The sequence below is a fragment of the Blennius ocellaris genome (genome assembly GCF_963422515.1).
Source record: "Blennius ocellaris genome assembly, chromosome: 5".
NCBI lineage: Eukaryota > Metazoa > Chordata > Actinopteri > Blenniiformes > Blenniidae > Blennius > Blennius ocellaris.
The window spans coordinates 14,225,524-14,250,545 of record NC_137654.1 but is presented as its reverse complement, the minus strand read 5'-3'; the positions used below and the strand labels follow the sequence as shown (position 1 = coordinate 14,250,545).

Genomic DNA, 25,022 nt, shown 5'->3' with positions numbered 1-25,022 from the left:
CATCTCATACCTTCATCTCTGTGTTTCCTAGTCTTGACAATATTTCAATAAACTTTTCACATTTCCTTCAAAGAGTTAACAAGAGCAAGCCCTTCAACCATGACTGCTTCATTGCCCCGTGCTCATACTTCAATAGAGGTCACCCTGGTCCCAACCAGGGACCAGTTCTTCTGCACATCCTGGGCCAACAGACCTGGAGGTAAGTCCAACTTTCGTACAGCCACATGTTGCATTTGTCAAAATATTATCTTTAATCAATTAGAAGTGTATTCGTAACACTTGACCTTAAGCATTTCAGAACAAAATGAGGAGATCAGATGAGTTGCCAGGGGGCCGAACATATGTCGAGAAAAACAGCCATGAGACAGCAGGTCCATCTGAGACATCCCATAATAAGAGTCCGCTCCTCTCGGATCCATGGAAGCCCTGCAGACGGCCACGTGCCTTCGTAAAAGGTCGGAGTGACATGAAAAATCATTAGAAGTGATCAATGCCGACCCACTCAATCCATCTGGGAGCAGCTTTTTGGGAGATAATCTTCATTATGTGTGTGACACCATCCAAGAACTGGAGTGTTGTTTGACCTGAATGTGGGCAGTTTCTAGATCAGCGCAATCAATAAACTGAGAACAAGTATTGCAAGACTGTAGATCATGCCTTTGAACATTTAATCCAAATATTTTTCTACTAGATGACAAAATATAACTATATTTATTAGAACTGAATACGAACAACATATTATGTATTTTATTAATAGTTACACCCTGAGAGAACAACCTGATTGTGTTTTGTTTTTTTGTTTTTTTTCTTTATGAGGTCATTTAAGTGTCACATTAAGCATTTTAAACATTAGGGTCTTAATTCACTGAAGGAATTCAACAAGTTGGTGCAACACCCAAGTCAAATTTTCATATCTGTTATCTTCATCTGGTATTTGACAACCCAGAAAACATGTAGTACACCTCCCCCTTGCATGCAATTTGCACTTGCTTTTAACTCTTTATCATCTTCTTGAAGAAAAATTACTTGAAAACATTTCTTTCCCAGATTTCTAATCCAGACTCAAATATTTAAACCAAGCATAACTCTTGAGAATAATCTTGAATTATTTAAACACTCCTCAAGCTGAACCCAGACTCCCTGATAAATTGAATTCTTTAAACAAATAAGTTGTTTTTGTGTGTGTTTGTTTTCTGCTTTGAACAGCATGGTAAAGGGTTAATGGCTCCCCAGGAGCAGAGACCACCAAATATGGGAATAGATGCAAAGACTATACTCAAGAAAGGAGCAGTGTGTTATGCTTCTGCAGGTGAAAGGTTTTATTAGTGAGCCTGGCCTTCTCGAGGCAGCTGCCCTGTCACTGTAAACCCCATTGAGACCTTGAGATTGTATCTGATACCGGGCTCTGCAAATAAACATGGGCTGACTTGAAAAATCTTCATGGCTATTGTCACAGTGGGATAATATAAGAGAACTTTGAATAAAACTCTGTAGAAGGAAATCTCTCTGCAATAATTCTACTGATGCCGAAACTCACATTTCTTGTATTATGATGTCTGAGACACAAATTGAACTTCTGTTCTCAGAGTGTCTGTTGAGACTGAGGTTTTGTTTGGGAACGGTGTGCAGCATGGAGTGGTATGGTTATGCTGCCCTGGGCATTTTAACTGCCGTCCTCAGCTTCCTCATGGACTTTGGCGTTTCAAAGCTGCTGAGAGGTTAGACAGACACGTGCACACAATACAGTCTGGTTGCAGGTACAAATGATGATGAAAACGTCCCTCTCATGCAGCTCACCAGTGGCTTTACATGAAGCTGGAGGGCAACATTCTGCTGCAGTTCCTCTGCTGGACTCTTTACCCAGCATGCCTGTGTGCGTTTGCCTCATCTTTCTCCCACAGCGTCTGCCCCTTCTCCACAGGTCAGTTCAAAGACGGTTACGCAAGAAATGATCTGATTTTTCAAAAATGTTTGAGAAACTGAGATGAATCTGGAAACGTCAGTTCGGATCACGACACTGTTACTGAATCATTTGTATAGTTTGCACAAAATGTTCCACAAATTAAAATGAAGTAAGGCAGTCAGTACTAAGTTAAAGTTAGTCTGCACAGCTGAAATGCAGCAGTCAGTTTTTGTTATAGCCACTGATAAAGTTTTGTATCTATAGTGGCCAGAAGCTACGATTCATGCCAATCTGTAGTAATCTCAGTAAAGACCATGAAATGTTGGTGGTTGTAGTGGTTTTACATCTAACTATGGGATCCCAACCATTCAATAACAATAATACCTTGTTAAGGCCACAAAAATATGACACCAGGACATGATTAAAGAGCTCTTTTTTTATCCCACATTTTGGATTAGCTATCCTATTTCAATGAGTTTTATCCAATTTAATTTAGAAATATTTTTCGATTACAAGATAGAAATGTCTAGGGATTTTGTCTGTATCACTTGAAATGAATCAAATATTGAGATTTTAATTCAATTCAATTCAATTCAACTTTACTTATATAGCACCAAATACAACACAGCCATTCCTCTGTCCTTTTTACAAAGAAAAGAGAAAAACCCAACGGATTTTAAATACTTATCAGAAACAATTTATTACAAATTGTGAGCCCATTATATAAGCTTTCCTTCATCATGCAGTCACATGAAACTCCTTATTATAGATGATATACGGCTGTTTGCTCCTATCTGAACAAAGATGAACCGGTTGAATGTCCAGCATGACTTTGTCAGGCCACACTTTAGATAGAAGTAATACACAGCATATATTTTCCTTCTTTCTTTGAAAAATAAGTCTATCCCTTTTGATGTAAAATATATGACAGTGAGTAAAAGTCAAGTGTGATATTATCTGTGAAATCCAGTGAGTGGTTCTGGCTGGCGGGCATGGTGAAAAAGTCAGCCATGATGTTATCATGTCTCACATAAATCCTTTAAAGCGTAATATATTTCCATTAAAAAGGAATCTCTGCTGCTGCTCAGATGTTGATGAATGACAATGTTGTAATATGTGCAGGAAAGCACATTCCTGTTTCCACTTTCAGGTCTGTCACAGGACATTCACAGCATCCATTTGTCTCTGCATGTCACTGCTTTGTCGTCTCATGATGACTCATGATGACATTCTTTAGTTGTCTCTCACAACTAAAGAATTTTTCAGGTCCACAAAAAAAAAAAAATTAAAGTTAAGTTGGTGAGTGAAACACCCTCAAGCCAGAAACAATGAGTGTAGATGCCAGAGCCTTCATAAATCACAAACTGAGTCATGCTTCTCCTCCAGCGGGTCTATATTGTGCTGACAGTCATTGAAATGTCGCAAACGTTCAGAGTTTTTCCTGCACCCGCTGCTTCATTGTTCTGTAATCATCAATCCATAATGACTTAGAAATGCTTTCAAACTTTTTTTTAGATGGCTTTAGCGCTCCTGAGTTTTCAACTGAATCTCACAGTGTCTTTTTATATCCTCCCAGGCTCAGGGATACCAGAGGTGAGAGCCATGCTGGCCGGCATTGAAATGCCTCATTACTTGTCTCTCACCAATATGTTTACCAAGTTTGTGGGGCTTATCTGCACACTGGCAGCTGGCAGCACTGTTTTCTTAGGCAAAGTGGTAAGAAACCACCCAGCATACCAATGTTGCATTAAAAAAATACACAGCTCTCCACTTTGTTTACACGACTGTTTGGATTTTTTTTTCTGTTTTTGTAAATGTATCTTCCAAAATCAGGGTCCCTTTGTGCATCTCTCTACAATGACGGGTGCCTACCTGAGCCAACTCTGCACGCTTATACAACCTCCGGAAGAGGTATGTACATAATCGCAGATCTAAATATTTTAAATCAATCTGTGAAAATGTGAAGAAAACACTCTTTGTTGTCAATATTTGGGGTTTCCATTCACGGGCCAAAGAACAAGGAAAATACATTTTTCCATTAGCAGGTAAACATTGTTAAATACTGAAAGTACCACTATTGTCCATTGGATAACAGTAATGAGTCAATGCAATATCTTTTTTGACATTTTGCCGTTCTTTTCTTTGCTTATTTATATCAGTTTGAATCTTATAAATATTAGACTGTATCATGATGGAGTTGGTAAACACTAAACAGAGTGTGAACACATCAGATTTTAAAATTGCAGCACGATAGCGAGTTTTTGTCAAATTGTGCCTACTCTGTAGGGAAAGTAGGATCTGTGATGTTTTCCAGAATATGAAAGTACATGAACGTGAAGAAGCTGACAAAGAGTAAAGAGGAATAAACTAGACTGATGCGTCTATTCAGCAGGTCTCTGTTTGAGTCTCATGTAGAACTGAAAGTGAACTTTAAAAAAAAAAGTGAATTGAATACAAATGTAGTGTTAGTACGTCTGTGTTCATGTGAACATGTTATTATTGCCATCATGACAAAGTTCAGCTATGGCATGGTGGGGTCATGGTCAGCACTGTTGCCACCCACAAGAAATTATTTTTCTTCAATTGAGATTTTCTGTATACAGATGGCCTGTTTTTCCTTTATTTGCATGATTTTAATAGAAATTCTCCAGCTTTTTCCAACAATCCAGAGACATGGATGTCAGGTTAAATAATGACTCCACTCTCTGCAAGTGCATGTTTGTGTGTGTGATTTGCTGTCTCTCTGTGGACAAGCAACATGGTTGGTTACACTCTTACTTTTGCCTTCCCTCTATCAGTGGGGCTGAGAAATAAAAACAAAACAAATTATCAAGAATCATTCTGTTGGGTTCAAAGATGATGGGAGATTTTTGTCTGGATAATATGGTGAATTATTATTAATTATTCCACCACGCAAATACCAGTGGTGGGAATTATTATTTTTATCAATATTATTATTATTATTATTGTTAGTAGTAGTAGTAGTAGTAGTTGAAGTAGTAGTCAGTGGTGGCTCACCACCACTACTACTACTACTTCTACTTCTTCTGCTTCTACTGCGGTCGTTTTTGTTTGGTAAAGCGAGCTGCTCCGAGATTTTTATGGTCGCTCGTATTGTGAATTTTACGGTAATGTCTAGGCGCAGAGTCAAAATAAAGGACATTTTGAAATGATATGATTTTCAGGTTTGTAACTCCAGCTCCAGGTAGCTAATAAATAGAGGCGGTGTAGTAGTACGCTGGGGCGGGGCCCGAATTCAATCAGTAACACCTTCTTTTAACCAAATATTATTTTTTCCAAAATGAGAAAGAGCCAATAAGTGGAAAAAGAAAAGTAAATCAAACAATATGGGTAAATTAAGTTGACTCCAATAAAAGCAGGAGAATCATATCAAATCATTGGCACCCATAAAGGAAAAGGATTGTTCGACACTAATCAAATATACTCACAGCACCTCAGCCGTGGTAACCAAGATTTACTCACTCAGACATCCACTCCTTCAGGAGAGGATGTGTCCTTCACGGTAAGACAGCGCAGGAGTGAGGGACTCTCTGTCATACCAGTAAATAGCGGTGTCGAGTCATTTGGGCAATGACAAGCACAAAATGCTGATACTTTCAAACCTATAGGTACTTTGAGCTACCGGAAATTGAAAAATAAATCATAATTATATTATAATTAAAACAAATAATCTAAATAGAAAGAAAGAAATTTGTTAGTTTCAGTTTAGTAAGTCTTTTTTCTTAAAATACTAAAACTCAGAGCGATAAAATTTGGACAAATACCTGTTGACAGAGCCTGGAAGTTGTTGTAAGACATCTTGTCCCGCGGCCTGGTCCTTTTTGTTCAGGTCAGACGGACTATATTTGGACCAATATTTGCAGCCGGACCAGGTGATGCTGGCAGGTAGTGGCTCAATATATTCATGTTCATAAGAGCTGCAACTGTCGCACTCCACCATGGGTTTGCTGTAACATTTCACATTGGGAGGTTAACAATCATTACACTCAACAGTTTGCAAAAGCACAATGGTGTTGAACTTTTGTACACACTTAGCAGCTATTGTATTGGTCTGTTTGTTTAAAAGACTCAAAATCAGAGAGAGAAAGTTTTGACAAATACCTGTTGACAGACTCTGAAGGTTGTTGAAAGACATCTTGCGCCAGGGCCTGATCCTTATTGCTCAGGTCAGACAGACAACTTTCATTGGCCAAATGGTTTCTGTTGGACCTGGTGAGGCTGGCAAGAAGTGGTTGAATATACTCCTCTTCATCAGAGCTGCAGCTGTTGCACTCCACCACGTGTTTGCTGTAGGATTTCACATTGGAAGATGAACAGTTATTACACATTTAATAAAGCATTTCTTTACTGCTCTGTTGTCCTGGACTTCATTCATCATTATTCTCGGGCTGGGACAACTCATAGTCCTTCTTGCCTAGGGCCCCCAGGGTGTCTAGAAATGCCCCTGTCTACTACTACTAGTAGTACTAGTAGTAGTAGTATCTGACGCAGATTTGGACATGGCAATAGGCATTATCTTGTTTGATAAATATCCCTCTTCCATACAGAAGAGGGATATTTTTCTCCAATTGTAGGGTTGGACAAGGCTGAATGGGTATGATACACCCCAGATAGGTCACCGGTGCATCACAGGGGCAAACACACAGAGAGGGCCAAGCACTCCCACTTTCACACCAGTTTAGTTAATCATTTAATGTATGTTTTTGCATTGTTAGAAGAAAGGCTGCAATGTGGATAAAAATCCATGCGAGCACACTAAGAGAATAAACAAACTCAAAACATCAAGGCCTTGCTTTAAGTGAACTGGACAAATGAAAATGGGTTTCAAGGATGGAAGAAATGAAAAACCTAATGTAGTGTCATTGTTGCCTTTTGTATGATCTCAGGTCTGAAAATGGATTATGTTCCTTTCAGGATAAAGCAGCTGGAGAGATGTTGGTTGTGGCGGCTGCAGTCGGGGTCGCCAGCTGCTTTGGAGCCCCCATTAGCGGTGAGAGAGCCACGAGAGGCTCAGCATCCAGCCTGGTTGATTATCTTAATGCATCTGGGCTTGTTTTGTGCACTAGCAAATGGGTTCCTATCTTTCATTCCCTTCTTTGTAAGCTTAGCTAAGTTGCTCTTCCCTTTTGTTGGGGGCCGCTCAACCTCATGGAAGGGGGAGGGGAGACCACGTTTTGAGAACAAAGGACCACATGCCTACAACTGAAAAAGTCTGCCATTGGTCACGTGATCACCCCCTGGACCCCCCCTTCCAAGGTGCAATACTAGAGGCCAACGGCAGGGGGCGCACGAGAGCTCCCCCTCACCAGCTGGAAGGTCCAGGGCGGGCCCTCCGTCAGGATTGGTCCACATGACCCAGAGCCGACCGGTAACACGAAACCACAACAAGAGGTATAAAACACCCCCGCCGGGGTGATTTCTGCCTCTCCAATGTTGAAACCTGCGTAAAGACGGACGCATCCGTTTCGCACGGAGACGAAGTGCCACGTGTGCCCGCTGACCGGGCCGGAGTTCCACACCCGGCCAGACGAGCCGACAACCACCGTGGAACTACTTCTACTTTTCCCTTTTTCCTTTTTTTTCTTCTTCACCGGAGTCCGAGTGTGCAGCTGCCAGCGCACCGTCCTCCCGCCTGCAGACCTGAAGCCGCTTCTTCCCCCCCTCCTCAAAATAAGCGCTTGATCCTCCTCGGATCGTCCTGTGGACTTTTCCTGTCCACAGACCATTTGAGCTTGTTTTCCCTGGGACGCCAGAGAGAAAAACAATCTCCAGCCGGGAAATCAACGCACTTTCCCCGGCCGCCGGCAGCACGTTCACCCTCATCAAACTGAGTAAGGCTTAGAGTCTGGGCAGGCAATGAGAATAACGTGACTGTAATATTGCTGTGTGTTTATTATTGTGTTGAAGTCAGGGACGCCGATCCCTGTTTCAACCAATCTGTGTCTGCGCGTTGGATTTACATCCACGCGAACCTCCTCTCTCTCTCTCTCTCGCTCGCTCGCTCGCTCTCTCAACTTGCACAGACCATTCCCAGACTGTGGAGTCCAAGACAGTGTGCAGAGCTGAACATATTCTGTCCACTGCCCTTCTCCCTCCCTCCTTTTCATTTTTCCTCTCCTCCTCATAAACGATCGCGTAAAAGCAGCCGCGCGCTGCTGCACCCGCTTCTGTGACCGTGTGTAGTTCACTGTCCCTGGGATTTCTCAGCCACGAGCCCCCAGGCGCGCTCCGAGCAGGCTCACGAGCCGTGCACGAGCACAGTGACGTCACGCTGTCCAGAAAGAGTGCACTAAGCGCCTCTGGTGGCCGCGTTGGTGATTGCAATCTCTTGAAAGACCGCCACTCGGTGGACAAGTCGAGTCATTGCATTCTCCCTCCGTGCGCCGCCGCGCCCCTAGTGGTCGTTCCGGTTACTGCCTCGAACTAGACGCCTGCCGCCATCTAGTGTCCGTTCGAGGTCATTACACCCACACACACTGACCCTCCAACGCCTGCCGCCACCTGGTGGACGTTCGTGGTCATTACATCCCACTCAGGCTTCCACACATTCACTCACACACACTCACTCATACACACTCTCACACACTCACACACACACACACCCTCTTTCGTTGTACATAGTGTTTGCTGTTTAATAGATTAGATCTTCGTGTTTGATTGTTTATTACTTAATTGTGTTGTTTTAATAAATAATTTATGAATTATTTTTGAATAAATACTTTTTGTTAATAAACGCATTTTAACTGAATTGATCGATTCTTGGTTATCATTGTGTATTTATTGTTGACAATTCACTGGTTTGTAACAGTCTGTGCTCGAAGCTCACACCTTCCTTGTTATTTAATATTGTTATATTTACACAGAAATATTAACTTTACTTAAATAACCCTTTTTGACAAACGAGACTGAAATTTGGTATTAGCTATTTCCAGCTTAGCTGGTGGTGCCCCGATTTAATTATTATTTGATAAATAACCAATTTATGCAAATTAATAATTTTTATTAATAAATTATTTTTGATAATTTATTAACTTTTGAGTAATTACTCAATTACTCTAGGAGTTGCTGATGAGTAACTAACCGTTTACTTCATTAGTAATTCCAATTTTTCCTAAATTACTTTTAGTAATCCATTACTTTCAGTAATCCATTACTTACAGTAATTATTTATGCTAATTACCAACCATAAATCCCAACATAATGGTGCCCCGTGTGAGGATGTTTTAAAACCAGTATTGTCACAATATCTGCATAATTTATCCAGAATTGTCTGTTTAGTTTTACAACCGATAACTTTGTTTCTCTCAGAACTTAGTTTTCGAAGAACACGTTACAGCACTGCTAAGCAAAGTCAATTGTGTTTGTGAAGTGGTAAAGCCTTCTTTTTCTTGCATTTTCATGCATTCTTTTATTTCTAGCAGAGAGATAGATGTACACTTACCCGCTATTGCTCACCCAAGGTGCTAACTCCACCCTGTTAACTTGAGAGAGGTTACAGTTAGAGCAATTAGCAACCTTTAGAGTTGTAGGCTACAGGTGTAACCATCACCTGTGCATTAACAACATTTTGGCACTTTTCAAAACACAGCTTTCGCGTGACTCCTACCATGAGTAGTCAGAGACACTGCGTGCTCGGAGCAGAGACTCCTCGGGAGCCACATGACCCAGCCCTGCAGACTGTGGTCGCTGGGCTCCTATGCCTCTCCACACAGGAGAGAAGAAACCTCAACAGCTACAGCTTAGAGACCTGTGAAGCAGAGATCAGGCAGCTGTTAAGCTCTGTGAGGAACCCGGTTGGTCAGGTAGAGCTCACCATTCCGGATGTGTTAGGCCACATTGCACTGCTCTACCAGCGCAAGGCCGAGCTGCAAGCTCTGGAAGCTCAAGAGCAGCTCTCCCAGCTGCAATTTTACAGTTCGCAGCTGAGGATTAACCATGCCCAGCTGAAGCTGGAGAACTCCCGCCTGCGACAGGAGATCCAGGCCAGGGACGATCAGGCTCCTTATACGGAACCTATTGGGTTACTAACCCGAACTTCTGTGAAAGAAGTCAAAACAAACACATCATCTGATGATTCATCAGACGATGAGTCAGGTTATGGCTCTCAGCACAATGAGCCAAACCACACTGGGGTAAAACCTGGTGCAGCTCTCAGCAGAGACGCAGCACATCTCCGCAGTCTGGAAAATGTCCAGTCAGATGGACAAATTACCCCAGTTATGCGCATTCTTGAAGCTGTCCAGTCAGGTGGACAGCCTCCTCCAGGTCTCTACAATCCTGAGGTGGTCCAGTCAGGTGGACCGCCCACCACAGGTGAGCATAGACTTGGAGCTGTCCCGTCAGGGGGACAGACTGCATCAAGCTTCCCCGCAGCCATGGCGAGGGGGGGGCTTGACACACAGCCAGGGGGGCGTGGCATAAGACACCTGCCCAGTGTTGTGGGAGTTGACTGCATCCCACTGAACCGACACCCAGTCCCCCCAGCTTTTCACTTTAAGGACCGCAGGGTCCCGGTGTGTTACGACACACATCCATCGGTGATTAGCCGCACCTCAATGCGCTCTCACAGCTCTTTCACTCCTTTTCAGGAGAATGAAAAGAGTTATTCTGCAGCACCTCACCGTGCTGTCAGCTTTGGTCCTCCACTCACTGGAGACCCTCTTGGTCATCATGACCCTCACTCTCTCCACCGGAGAGAACCAGGGGGGTCCAGCTCAGATGACTTGGACCATTCCGGTCCCCCAAGGGAACGTGGTCTTCGGACCCGCCAGCTTGAGTCCCTTGCAGAGGACATAGAGCAGTTCAACCCAAACAACCGGGAGGTTAGTATAGAGGACTACCTCCGGGAGGTTGAACGCTGCCTCCTCGACCTGCCTCATCCTTCGTCACGTGAGAAGCTGAAGCTTCTCTGGAAGACGACGTCCAGGAGCGTCCATGTTTACATGGAATCCCTCCCACCTGCCGTCAGAGACCATTACTCATCCCTCTGTCATGCACTTAGGGAAGAGTATTCTCTGTACAATGATCCTGCCTCTTCAACCCTTGGTGCACTTGCCATTACTCAGAAGGAGGCGGAGCCTCCCAGAGAGTACTATAGGCGCCTTAGGGCCGCCTACTTCCAAGGCCGCAGTGCACCGGGGTTGGATGAAGACCAGACTTTAAAATCGCTCTTCATTAACAACCTCCACAACAGTGTGCGGTTCGATGTCGCTCTTTTCTGCAGGACCAAAAACCCCACCATGAAAGACCTCCGCAAACACGCGCAGATGGTGTGGGAGCTGCGTCACAGTTCAGGTGAAAACCATGATGGTGACGCAGGCGTCCTGAGAACGCAGGCGACTGGAAACACGAACCTGGCACCTGTAGGTCACGAGGTCCCCTCCCCCGCACTTGCTGTGGATGGGGGACCCGTTAGATGTCCACAACCTCGACCACGAGGTGGACAACGGCCCAGAGGTAAGAGATCAGGCAGACCGAGACCTCACCACTCCCAGCGGAGAGGTAAGTCTCACAACCGAGGCCGAGGTCAGACCCAAAACCACTGGGACGCAGACGTCCCACAGTGGGTTAAATCCTGCCTCAAGGAGGTGATGCGGGACCTGGACCCGCCTGGTCAGAAGGGACCCGGCTCCCCTGAGGAACCGGACTCCCGGCCCCTGACCACATGACTAGGCCGGTCGCCTCTCCCCTCCGCACACAAAGTTTGCTTTGTCAGGAGGAGGAGGAGGAGATCCAGGAGGTCAAAGAGGCCCTCAGAACCAACAGAGGAGCCCCCTTTGACATTCTTGGGTGATCTTGTACGCAATGGCAATGCCAACTGCGTATACACTTCAGTGATGGCAGGGGGTGTAGACACCCTCGCCCTGCTTGATTCTGGGTCAGAAATCACCCTCATGTGTTCAGCCACCTTCACGCAGGTTGCTAGAACCATGCGTGCCCTAGGAAAGCCACTTCAGGTGGAAGAGTGTAGCATAAACATCAGAAGCTTCACTCAGGACGTGTCTCCCATCACTAAACGTGTCTGGGTCGACATAACTTTCCAGGACATGTCGGTGACAACATCCCATCTATGTCACTGACCTGAACACAGAGGAACTGCTTATTGGTCAGGACCTCTTAAACCGACTGGCTGTGCTGATGGACTGCAACCAATGGCGCCTTTGGTCCCAAGTCACCAGCCCGACTCCCCTTGGCCCTGAACCAGGCCACCAAGCTTTCAACAGCAGAGTCGATGCCATCCAGTCTAGAGGTCCCCTACCAATACTTGGGTCTCTCCCAGAGTTTGACCCCAGCCAATCCACTTCAAGGCTCCCTGACAGTCAGCATCTGCCGCAGGTGACGAGCCGAGACCCAGTTCAAGCACACCACTCTTTACTCTTGTCACTGAAGGTTGGTCCGAGAGATCGGCCACCGACGCCGGCCTGCTCAAAGTTCCGAGCCACCGCTCACTTTCAGCATGGTCACTTCAGACCTTAACCAAGGTCCCTGGTTCATGTGCCTCCTCGACTCGCTGTCCAGATCCCGACCCGGTGATCTGTGACCCATCTCTTCCGGAGCTGAACAATCGTTCAGCCAACCCGCGGGTCCACAATCTGGCACACGGTCAGATTAAAGTGACCGCATTTCCACCGTTAGAGATGTCAACTGACAGTTCATTTCACAATCTTGAACTGATGGTGCCTCTCACTGACAACCTGCTGTCGTCCCTCACCAGTGACGACACGCATGACACCGCTCTCCTCATTCCCACAACCAAAACCATCACCAGCGCTCACCATGTTAACCTTGAACAGGTTCTCCATGGAACAAAACCGAGCACTGAAGGTGACCTGGTTGTGCACGCTCCGATGACTCAACCAGAGAATACAGACACTTCAGGTAAACAGACCGCGTCTGAACCAGGAGAACCTTATTCAGGTTTCGAGTCAAAGACCGAGCCACACTCTGCTAAAGCTAGCGCTTTACACAGCAGAAACGAGGAGATGCATTCATTGAGGTCTTCCGCGATTATCACACGATCTTCGCGCGGGTCTCGCACGAAAGGGGGGTCACAGACCTCCCTCCGGCGTGCGTCCCCACTGACCTCGAGGCACCGCCATCTTGTGTACACCAGTACATACTCTTTCTAGCTGTATACGCGGTAAAGCGGTGCTGGACCACGAAGGTGGTCCCCGCTAACCAGTAGCAGCTAGTTTCTTCCTTTGGCAACCACCAGTCCGCCTGGAACCGGTGCCACTTCGGCTACTTAGACCCACCATCGGTGTCTACCATCCTTCTCCACACCATGATGAGTAACATTGCTGCTCACGGCAACCCTCATCTATGTGGATGACTTCCTCATGCGTCACTGCACCTGTGAGAAACATTTAGCCGAGACACGACACGTCCTTTATCAACTTTTGGTAGCGTGAACCAAACTTGCTCTCAGCATAGTTTGGGAGGCCGCACCAAAGCTGAATTCATTGGGCTCATAGGTGGCGCTGATGGGACTGAACCCCAGCAGGGAGAGTTCATGCCAGCCAAAACCTCAGAGCCTGACTAACGTGTCATAACTTGGGAGCCTCCATCTTGACACAACCATTCCAGCTGCTGCCCTCCTTCTGAACCAAGCGTTCAGCCACTGGAGCTTCCCATCTTTGGTCGACTCAGACAGGCACACATGCCACACCCAGTGTCATGGCTGCCCTGTACGACATTTTGGTAATGGAGGCCAACCTCCATTCACCAAACCACTCCTAGTCATTCTCCCAGGTTGACCGAGTCAACCACAGCACCACACACATACTCCGGTATGGCAACAGCGGTGGTGCAGATGGAGACGTGAGCCTCCAACGGGTGTTGGTGACCAATCGGTCCACCATACACCACTCCACAGGTTCCACTCCCTCCAAAGAATGACTGGTAGAGAAATGACCTTACACTGCACCTTCTGGACCAGCCAGAAGAGGTCAGTGTTGTCACGGCCTGCATTGCAGAGCCACTCAATCAATTTACTCCCTCGGAGTAAGGTCAACTCCTCCCCTAGCGAGGGGGGAGAACATCCATTCCAGGAGCATAACAGATTTTAATCAGTAGGGTTTAGTGCCAGCATGCTCAATTCCCATCAGATGCATGTACTAACCCCTGCCACCATCAGAAATCTAACCCTGCCTCCTTAGACAACGTGAGCAGTTACAAAGCTCGAGTTGAACCATTCAGGGAAATATAGTCACTGTAAACTCATATCCAGCTCTGTTAACACCACTTAGCATGCCTTAGACCAGTCAAGTATTGTTTAGGAGAAATAACCCCTGTGTATAGTCAGAAATCTCACACGAGATCGAAGGGAGATTAGCTCCTCCGTTAGCAGCTTCAGTACAGGTAGAACCACCTTACTTAGCTCCACTAACCCGGGTTGAGCAATTTCTCAAGACTAACACCACCACGGTTATACCACCTTCACAGATACATCTGACAGTCCCGGCAGTGCTATTTTAACCTCTGTGAAACCACAGAGCCAAGAGTTGTGATTTCTTCAAAACTTAGCCATTTTTAACAGAAATAATGTGTACAGTTTTAAGCCTCTGTAGTGAAAGTTGGGTTTTGGAAGGGAACACACACGTGCACCTCCACACACCACACTTCACTCTCACTCCTCACCGGAGCAGGTGCACCAAAAGCCCCAGACGGCTGGTGGCTTTTGGACACTTGCTCACTGGTGCAACCACATCCACAGTTTACAGATCAGACTCTACTCCTTGTATCCGGTACCTCCGCTTTTGTAAACTTGTCCTCGAGCTGCCTACTAACCCATTTCCCTCCTGTTCTTCAACTTTCCTGCCCTTTCCTACCTCTTTCATTTTCACTGGTGATGCACTTGTAAGAAATGAAATGTATGAAGGCTTAGATAGTTAGAACAGGAATAGTAGGTCTGCCCAGACTAGCCTTACCCTGCCCAGACTAGCCTTGCCCTGCTCGGACAATAACCTCCTGTATGAACTGTTGGACAGAAAATGACCTTGTGTTCCACAGGACATTGGGACATTCACAGACTCATCGACGTTTCGGCCCAGGTTTGCTCCAAAGCCTGAGATCCGCATCCCACTCTTCGGACCAAAGGGGGGATGTTGGGGGCCGCTCAACCTCATGGAAGGGGGAGGGGAGACCACGTTTTGAGAACAAAGGACCACATGCCTACAACTGAAAAAGTCTGCCATTGGTCACGTGATCACCCCCTGGACCCCCCCTTCCAAGGTGCAATACTAGAGGCCAACGGCAGGGGGCGCACGAGAGCTCCCCCTCACCAGCTGGAAGGTCCAGGGCGGGCCCTCCGTCAGGATTGGTCCACATGACCCAGAGCCGACCGGTAACACGAAACCACAACAAGAGGTATAAAACACCCCCGCCGGGGTGATTTCTGCCTCTCCAATGTTGAAACCTGCGTAAAGACGGACGCATCCGTTTCGCACGGAGACGAAGTGCCACGTGTGCCCGCTGACCGGGCCGGAGTTCCACACCCGGCCAGACGAGCCGACAACCACCGTGGAACTACTTCTACTTTTCCCTTTTTCCTTTTTTTTCTTCTTCACCGGAGTCCGAGTGTGCAGCTGCCAGCGCACCGTCCTCCCGCCTGCAGACCTGAAGCCGCTTCTTCCCCCCCTCCTCAAAATAAGCGCTTGATCCTCCTCGGATCGTCCTGTGGACTTTTCCTGTCCACAGACCATTTGAGCTTGTTTTCCCTGGGACGCCAGAGAGAAAAACAATCTCCAGCCGGGAAATCAACGCACTTTCCCCGGCCGCCGGCAGCACGTTCACCCTCATCAAACTGAGTAAGGCTTAGAGTCTGGGCAGGCAATGAGAATAACGTGACTGTAATATTGCTGTGTGTTTATTATTGTGTTGAAGTCAGGGACGCCGATCCCTGTTTCAACCAATCTGTGTCTGCGCGTTGGATTTACATCCACGCGAACCTCCTCTCTCTCTCTCTCTCGCTCGCTCGCTCGCTCTCTCAACTTGCACAGACCATTCCCAGACTGTGGAGTCCAAGACAGTGTGCAGAGCTGAACATATTCTGTCCACTGCCCTTCTCCCTCCCTCCTTTTCATTTTTCCTCTCCTCCTCATAAACGATCGCGTAAAAGCAGCCGCGCGCTGCTGCACCCGCTTCTGTGACCGTGTGTAGTTCACTGTCCCTGGGATTTCTCAGCCACGAGCCCCCAGGCGCGCTCCGAGCAGGCTCACGAGCCGTGCACGAGCACAGTGACGTCACGCTGTCCAGAAAGAGTGCACTAAGCGCCTCTGGTGGCCGCGTTGGTGATTGCAATCTCTTGAAAGACCGCCACTCGGTGGACAAGTCGAGTCATTGCATTCTCCCTCCGTGCGCCGCCGCGCCCCTAGTGGTCGTTCCGGTTACTGCCTCGAACTAGACGCCTGCCGCCATCTAGTGTCCGTTCGAGGTCATTACACCCACACACACTGACCCTCCAACGCCTGCCGCCACCTGGTGGACGTTCGTGGTCATTACATCCCACTCAGGCTTCCACACATTCACTCACACACACTCACTCATACACACTCTCACACACTCACACACACACACACCCTCTTTCGTTGTACATAGTGTTTGCTGTTTAATAGATTAGATCTTCGTGTTTGATTGTTTATTACTTAATTGTGTTGTTTTAATAAATAATTTATGAATTATTTTTGAATAAATACTTTTTGTTAATAAACGCATTTTAACTGAATTGATCGATTCTTGGTTATCATTGTGTATTTATTGTTGACAATTCACTGGTTTGTAACAGTCTGTGCTCGAAGCTCACACCTTCCTTGTTATTTAATATTGTTATATTTACACAGAAATATTAACTTTACTTAAATAACCCTTTTTGACAAACGAGACTGAAATTTGGTATTAGCTATTTCCAGCTTAGCTGGTGGTGCCCCGATTTAATTATTATTTGATAAATAACCAATTTATGCAAATTAATAATTTTTATTAATAAATTATTTTTGATAATTTATTAACTTTTGAGTAATTACTCAATTACTCTAGGAGTTGCTGATGAGTAACTAACCGTTTACTTCATTAGTAATTCCAATTTTTCCTAAATTACTTTTAGTAATCCATTACTTTCAGTAATCCATTACTTACAGTAATTATTTATGCTAATTACCAACCATAAATCCCAACACTTTCATCTGTCATCGTGTTTACACACCCTTCCTGCTTTGATCGGCCTCGCCAACTAATAATGGGATTTTCTCACCTGAGCTAATTCTTCCCCTCTGCATCCTTATGCGGGATTCAGCAGCACCACAAACATCAGATTCATTTATGCTCATGCTGTAGGGAAAATGGGGCATGCACAAAATGCATATTTCAAATAGTGTTAATATTTCCTATGGTTTCTAACTTCCTTCCTCTTATTTCTTTATCGCCCTTCCTTCATAGGTGTGCTGTTCAGTGTGGAGGTCATGTGTTCTCACTTCGCCTTGAAACATTACTGCCCATGTTTCTTCTCAGCGGCCTGTGGCGCAGTGGCCTTCCGCCTGTTTTCAGCCTGGAGTGGAGATGAAGGTGACAGGCGCCCTGATCAGCGCTCGCCTCCTCACAGACAACACAGAAAGTTTTCACGTCAAGACACCTGAAAAACAAACAAATAAACAAACCAAAAAAACAACAACAAAGAAAAAATGCTCCTGATTCTTTTGAGTGTCCATCACAAGTTTGAGCTCATCAAAGAACTCAGATTTTACAGCCTCGGCTCGAGGCCACTGATCCAAAGGACATGAATGGACAAGTTTCCACTCCATTTCGATTGCCTTTATTGATAACTTATTATTTTGGAAAACGGGTTTGTGTGAGTGAATGTGAAACTTTCATGCTGTAGGGATTTCATACTTGTGTACCCATTTCCAACAGTATAGAATTATATTTTGTTCATACCTTTACATTGGCGCAACAAAATGTAATCAAATATCGAAATAAAAAGCCTCAGCATTTTCCATATTGCTGCTCCATGTCTGCTCCATTCTAAAGTTGTTAAACTCCTTTAACTGTTTCTCCAGATCAGCTTCAAGTTTATATTCAATGAACAGTTTAAAAGACACATAATCTTAGGAGTGACACAACTTTTTTTTAAATATATAAATAGCTCTATAAATTATCATATTGTTATTATTTAAACTTGTCAGTTGTATAAATACTAAAAGACACGCTTTCACATATAGTCTGTAAGTGTTGCAGCAAAGCTTTCATTATACTTTGCTTCAAGTCCATTAAATTAGGTTTTTAAAATGTCAAACTTTGAAAACCAACATAAATTATACTATCTATTATATTTTCATTAGGCATCACACCCTGTAGAAGGGTTATCATGTTTAATCTTATTTGTCCTCGAATAAGGCATGATCATCCTAAAAAATTCTCTCACATTTTGGAGCAAATATTTCAATTCACCTAAAAACGTATCTTGTTTTTCATGTTAACTGAGTAATATAATTACCCGCTACAGCTCAAAGCACCAAGATCAAATCAAAGACTGAATTATTGGCGGCATTTAAGCTGGCAGACTGTACATTTCAATCATGTCTGAATGCAATAATGAGAATATTAGATCTTGAAAGGCTGGGGGAGAAGCCGGACCGGTGACTCCAATTTGTTTTGCATCCACAGAGACTCTTCAGGCGTTGTTCAAAACTAATTTCCCTGCTGCACTCCCTTTCTACCCACTGGAAATTCTGCTGTTTGCTTTACTGGGGTGAGTTTACTTACAAGATCTGCATAGTGCTCTATTTATCTCCGCTTTACAAATATAAATGACATTTGGCATTTGTTATCTTGCGTCGGCCTTTATCAAAGTGAGCTTTGCTGTGTCTTCCTCCTGAACTAATTAGCATCGAGGGTTGTTGTTTATTTTTTTCCATACCAATCATTTCCTGGCCTCCTCCTTGCTCCTTCCAATCACTTCCCCCAGGCTAATGACTTCCGATAGTCTGCTGCAGCCTGGATTCAAATGAGCCTTTTGTCTCTTTCTGTGGACTGTGTCACTGTCTGGAACCAGGCTGCTGTGTGGGGCTGCGAGCTGCTGCTACCTCCTCTGTCACCGCTGGGTCCTCAGATTCACCAAAACATGTCCGGTGTTCATCAAAATGCTGACGACACAGTGAGAGCTCCCTACGACGACAGGCAGGGATGAGTCATCTGCAGGGACTTTTTCATTCTACCTATAAAACATGATTCTGAATATATTTATATATACTGGGATGTCTAATCTTCTGTTCACAGCCATGTTTTTTTTTTTCTGATAGGAGGCTGAAGCACTCTGTAAACCCCTGAAATCAAACTGCAGTCAGATCCAGAAGTTAAACAGTTTCTACTGAAATGATCTAACATTTTATTGTTCTCTATAAGGACAATGCAAATTTTGTATGATGCTGGTGAAAACTGATCAGATCTAGGCTCATCATTTCAAGAAATATTGAAATATTGAATTAAAGCTCTTGCAAAAACTTCCAAAAAGGAAAAAGTGTTCTAGATTATGGTTTGAATGACTTTTCCAAAGTCAAACTGGACTGATGCATTTGATTGAATTTCATTCTATTGTACTTATGTACAAATGTTCATAAGTTGAGACAAAGCCTTCAAATTTTACTTGCAATAAGCTCAACATGTCTGTGTTTATGAACCCCCTTGCAGGAAAGGCCTGTACTCCGGAATAGTGGTGTTTTTCTTTGCATCGCTGACGTTTCCACACTCGGCTGGCCAATACATGGCTTCTAGGGTGAGAATGACAACATTTGAAGTCTCAGCTTTTGATTCTTTGGGGGGGGATTTATACATTTTTAATACATTTCTCAATACCGCTACACACTGTGTATATGAGCTGCAGTGATCACCCGTCATGACCTCCAGTGATCGTAATGATAACCAAGATGAAAATCAAGATACTGGCTTAAACCACCCGATGCCTACAGATCTCGTTTCAGATCAAAATACTGTAAGTGAAGCATTCAAATAAAATTTACAACTTGTCCTGGGGCTAAATGTGTGGAGTGGGCATGTTCTCCTTAGCTTTTAAATTACATATAATTATATTTAATTTCTGCTTGTGAAGTGGCTTTTGATCACCATGACGATGATATCAATTTTACTTCCACCCACCAGGAATAGAAATAAATCAGTTCAAGATGGGATTTCCCTTCTGCAAAGAACAGGCCAGCCAAAGGTTTAAGACCAATCTGAATCATTCCCTGAAACTAACCGTGTTCTTTTGTAGACTAAACCTACGTCTGTGGCTGTTTGTCAACATGCTCAGGTGTAATGTCATCTCGACTCGGGTATTTTCATATTAGCGTCCAATACTTCAGTGATTAATTGTTCTGGAAAGTGAATCTTATTGTCATTTTCAGTACACCATGAAGCAACTCCTCAATTCTCTACTGAACAGCAGATTGTGGTGCGTTCAATCCCACAATGCCTCTGTGCCCATCGACCCTTTGTCAGAGTGGAGCCCATCAGGGATTTCTGTCTGGTCTTCTCTGGCTTTCTTCCTGCTCATGAAGGTACAAACAATGGAAAGGTCGATCAGCAGATGTTTTGTTTCTGCCAGCCTGCGACAGGAATCATAAGATGGCTCATGGGTCAGGTCACAACGACCCATAATTGACACACAACAATTGACATTTTAACAATAGAGTAAACAAACTAAAGGCAGTCTTCCCTTTCAGGCTGAAATGTCTTCTGATGTCAATCATGAGCCGATTTAAGTCCAAGCAGTGACTGGAGGCTGTTTTTCTCATATTGATTGAGTCACACACACACACACACACACACACACACACACACACACACACACACACACACACACACACACACACACACACACACACACACACACACACAACTCAGCAGGGCGGTATTTTATTTAAACCAAGCTTGTTTGCCATTATCGCATGTAAATGCAAAATGTAAATGGCCATGGTTCAATATTTATTTGTGCATAATTGAAAGCACTGTAAACACTAAGACTGACAGACTCGGCTGCTGAGCTTCCGGTGCCAGCAGAGCCGTGGAGAATTGACCGTCTGTGTCTCTGTTGTTGATCCTGAGATGTGGATGTTGGTTCTCGCCTGCACGCTGCCTCTGCCAGCCGGATACTTCATGCCAGTGTTTGTCTGGGGTGAGTGAGGGGAGATGACTCCAACAAGCTTCTTCTGCACAACACCAAAATGGCCCAAGTTCAAATCTGAGTCTTTGTTAGAGCAGCTTTGGCTTTTATTTTGTAGGCGCAGCTCTGGGCCGATTGCTTGGAGAAGGAGCTGCTTATGTGTTAAAGTTTGCTGGAGGGACTTCAGGCCAGCAATGGACTTCTATAAATCCTGGGGGCTACGCTCTTGCAGGTAGAAAAACTGTAGCATTGAACTATTGCAGTTTTGCTAAATATTTATTCTACATTTATGTATTTTCCAGATTGGTGTTGCATTTATTTTTTTATACTCAAGTACAAAAAATTGGCGAAGGGTTTAGATTAGATCAGAAATCCAGAATTCACATGCAATCTACAAGAGCGATACTCTATGTGGAAGACCTGATGATAGTTTCAATTGGAAACATTTAGGTTTTTGTGCCACTGATGTGCAACAGTCAGGCCTCCAAGCATGGTGGATTAAACCACACTATGTCAAAGTGTTATCTTCAGAAAACTTATGAAAATGTGATACTGTAAATTACAATTTCACAAATTCAAAGGAACAATTTTTTTGTCTAAAAACATTTTTAAAAATTACTTAAAATCGTTGAAACTATTGAAAGAATTCGCAATCATGACGTATTATTAGAGAAATATTTGTGCTGCGTATTTTACTTTAGTCTACATTTTATCCTCTGAACATCCTTTTGGCTTTAGTCTTTTGAAGGAGGGCACACCTGTGTTGTGATGGTTTGTCTGTTTCACTTGCTGATTTTACCCATTTACTTGAAAGAGAGTCCAGCAAATCTCAACCATTCAACAAGTAATCAGTACTATTTGAAGACCAGTGTTTTTATTACATTAAAACTCAGTAACACATTTAGATAGAAGAGTAAATATGCCTGAAGGCCTGGAAAACTCCTCTTATGCGAGACCAGAAGATACAGTGAGCTATTGTCACCACCAAATGCACTGAAGTGGCATTACATGAATCCGACTATTTATCTTCTGTACTGCTTTCATCAACTTAACGTTACAGGGGAGCTGGAGTCGATCCGACCCAATGACAGCTGAACAAATGTTAAATCCACACATACACAGGGACAACATCCCCAAGTCAAACTCAAACCGAATATATTCTTGCTGTGAGTCAAGAAAGCCAGCCACTTCCCCATGGAACTATAAATCTTACTCTGCAGGTGCCGCAGCCTTCTCAGGTGCTGTGACACACACAATATCCCCGGCGATCCTGGCCATCGAGCTGACAGGACAATTCACCTACGCGGTGCCAATCCTCATCGCCACCCTGCTGGCCAACGGCCTGGCACGCTCTGGAAACCGCCCGTCGTTCTATGACGCCCTCTCCATCAGCAAGAGGCTTCCACACCTGCCGTCACTCGTGAAGGCGAGTCCTCTGTGAGTAAACACATGACTGTCAAGAGAAAAATTTGTCAAGTATTTTTCTAAACCTGAAAGGACTTAATCAAATCAGTGTTGACAAGACACAGTATAATTCAATTAGTATTAAAAATTCTTTGTTTTTTTTTTTTTTTAATGTTGAAAAGTTCTGTTTTTCATTGAGTCTGACACAACTGTGACAAGAAATAAAAAAAATTTCTGGTTCAACATTTCAAAGACGAGAGATTACACATTCATGACAGGTTTAGTAAGAAATCTAATTTCCAAATTAAAGTGTACAAGTGTAGACACCTCGACAAGGACATATTTGTTTTCATTTTTAAACTCCTCTGTCTGAGCTCACACAGCCTCAGGCGAACACGATTACATTGTGGGCTTTCTGTTTTTCAATGGGCAGGCACAGCAGGTGGTAGCGCCATCAAATCCAATCAGACCTGTCATTTTGCAAATCCCCTCAACCTGGGAACACGTTTGTAAATTAATCACCGTTAAACTCAGCCTTTTAGCGATGAATTGTGGTGAAATTAAAAATTCTCCCTTTGGCCTCACGCCACCGTATCATTTCATAATTTATAATTTCAGCACGGTCTATGGATGTGACACAATAATTGGCTGTTCTGCAGGCTGCCCTCCACACCAGTTGGACATGTTTTGGGAGTGAAATCAGTGCAGCTTCAGAAAGCAGATGGGCCAGCAGAGGTTCAGCAGGCTGTCAACTGCAGCACTGAAATACAAATCCCTGTTGTGGACTCACACGGTATGCAAACAAAGTCGATCATCAACTTGTGCTTGGATGTCATCAGTAATTCGGTCATATTTTATCATGAAAAAAGAAGATCATGGGAAGATGGAGACACACTAAAAAAAAAAAAAAAAAAAAGATAACACCCTTAGTCTTTGCTGAGGTGAAAGTACCTGACTGCAGGTGAGAAACAGACGAGATCTTCTGATTGTAGCAGAGGACTCGGCCATCAGAAAACCATAGGCACTTGTAAGTGTAGCACCACCTCCACAAGATGAGACTGATTTCTTCTCTTATTTTTTCTCCCGTTGAAGAATCACAGGTTTTACTGGGATTCGTGCTGCGAACAGACCTGCTGAGGCTCCTGCGTCACTGGAGTGCTGAGGTAAGAGGCTGAAGGGAAAGAGACAGGTACCTTCAGAGCTGAAAGGACAGAAGATGAAAAAGCAGGATGAATTTCCCACAACCCTCACTGAATGTAAAACAGCTGCAGAAAAGAGAAAATAGGAGCAGGATGTCCAGACAAGTCTGCTGGCTGACATAAAACTCAATATGCGAGTGCTCAAAATAAAAAAAAATTGAAAAAAAGAATAGCATATCAGATAAATACTCGATGGTAAGGAAGGTACTTATTAAAAAAAGACTTGAAGAAATTAAATGATGAATGCTTAACATTACTGCATGACATGCATGTGGGTAAATGAAAGGAAAAATCTTGTTTTGTGCAGAGTGAAGAGAAGCACCTGGACCAAATCTGCTGCATTCATCCAGCCTCTGTCCTCTTATCACCTCACAGCACTGTTCAGCAGGTAGGACTTTAAAGACAGTGGTTGGTCATCTGGTAAATACTGGCATTCATTTTCTTTTAAGCCTCACGAGACACAAAATGCAAGGATTTGTACAGCTAAACTGGCTGCTCTCATAAAATATTACCAACTACACAAATAAAGCTCATTAACATACATTATATACTAAACAATGTGAAAATGTGATCGGGTCAGAAATTATGTGACCTCAACAGTGTTTGAACCTCGTGACAATAATGTTATGAGGTTTTGGTGCCTCCTAATTCAGAACAGTATCGCTTCCTCAGGAACAATATTAATGTCTGGCATTTCATCAAGTGTTTTATTCCTGATGACTCTATAGCTTTTGCTGTGTGTTTTTCCAGGCCTACACTATCCTGAGTCTGACCGAAGCTCAGATGCTGTTTGTCGTCGACGGGGGAAGGCTAGTTGGGCTCATCACATGGCCAGAGGTAATGTTTGAATTAATGCATTGACAACACACAAACATTTCATTGGAAATGGCTTTGCTATTGTATCATCTCTGTGGGTGTTGGTCCGAACTGAAGGCGCTTGATCTACTATTTTTTTTTTTTTTTTTGCAAGCAAGAAATGTTCCAGTGTGGATTTGTTAAAATTATGCAGGCTCCAGGAGGCTAAATGGCTACTTACGGATTCAAAGCAGTCCTTTTCTCTCTCCTTCCCTCCCCACACTCTCTCCCTCCATTATCTCCTCTAGATGAAGAGGATATTAGAGGACTTGGCCATAGAAATTTGAACAGCATGAAGAAAAACATCATGTGATTATTTTGTAAGGAATAATTGTGGAATCAGCTTGTATAACAGTGTGTATTGCGATATTGTGTGTACAGTTCTATTCTGTTCTATTGTTGTTAACAGTGCTTTATTGGCAAAATGCCAAACTGTCATTAACCGTAGGCTCCAATAATATTTATGAAAAGCTTATTATTCTGCTTT

The 25,022-nt window shown here is 44.1% G+C and overlaps 1 protein-coding gene across 1 annotated transcript; it reads left to right on the top strand.

The window, feature by feature from the left end:
* Nucleotides 1-99: 99 nt before the first annotated feature.
* Nucleotides 100-24,822, top strand: clcnk (chloride channel K; the record flags this gene model as incomplete). The annotated part of the gene is made up of 20 exons (XM_080496861.1): nt 100-199; nt 291-455; nt 1,587-1,718; nt 1,793-1,921; nt 3,480-3,619; nt 3,737-3,814; nt 6,839-6,914; nt 17,360-17,485; nt 18,584-18,668; nt 18,972-19,073; nt 19,607-19,691; nt 20,320-20,472; nt 21,020-21,089; nt 21,196-21,309; nt 22,298-22,514; nt 23,141-23,274; nt 23,574-23,644; nt 23,988-24,068; nt 24,431-24,517; nt 24,784-24,822. 20 exons carry the CDS (start codon nt 100-102, stop codon nt 24,820-24,822), a joined length of 2,184 nt encoding a protein of 727 aa, XP_080352987.1.
* Nucleotides 24,823-25,022: the final 200 nt, after the last annotated feature.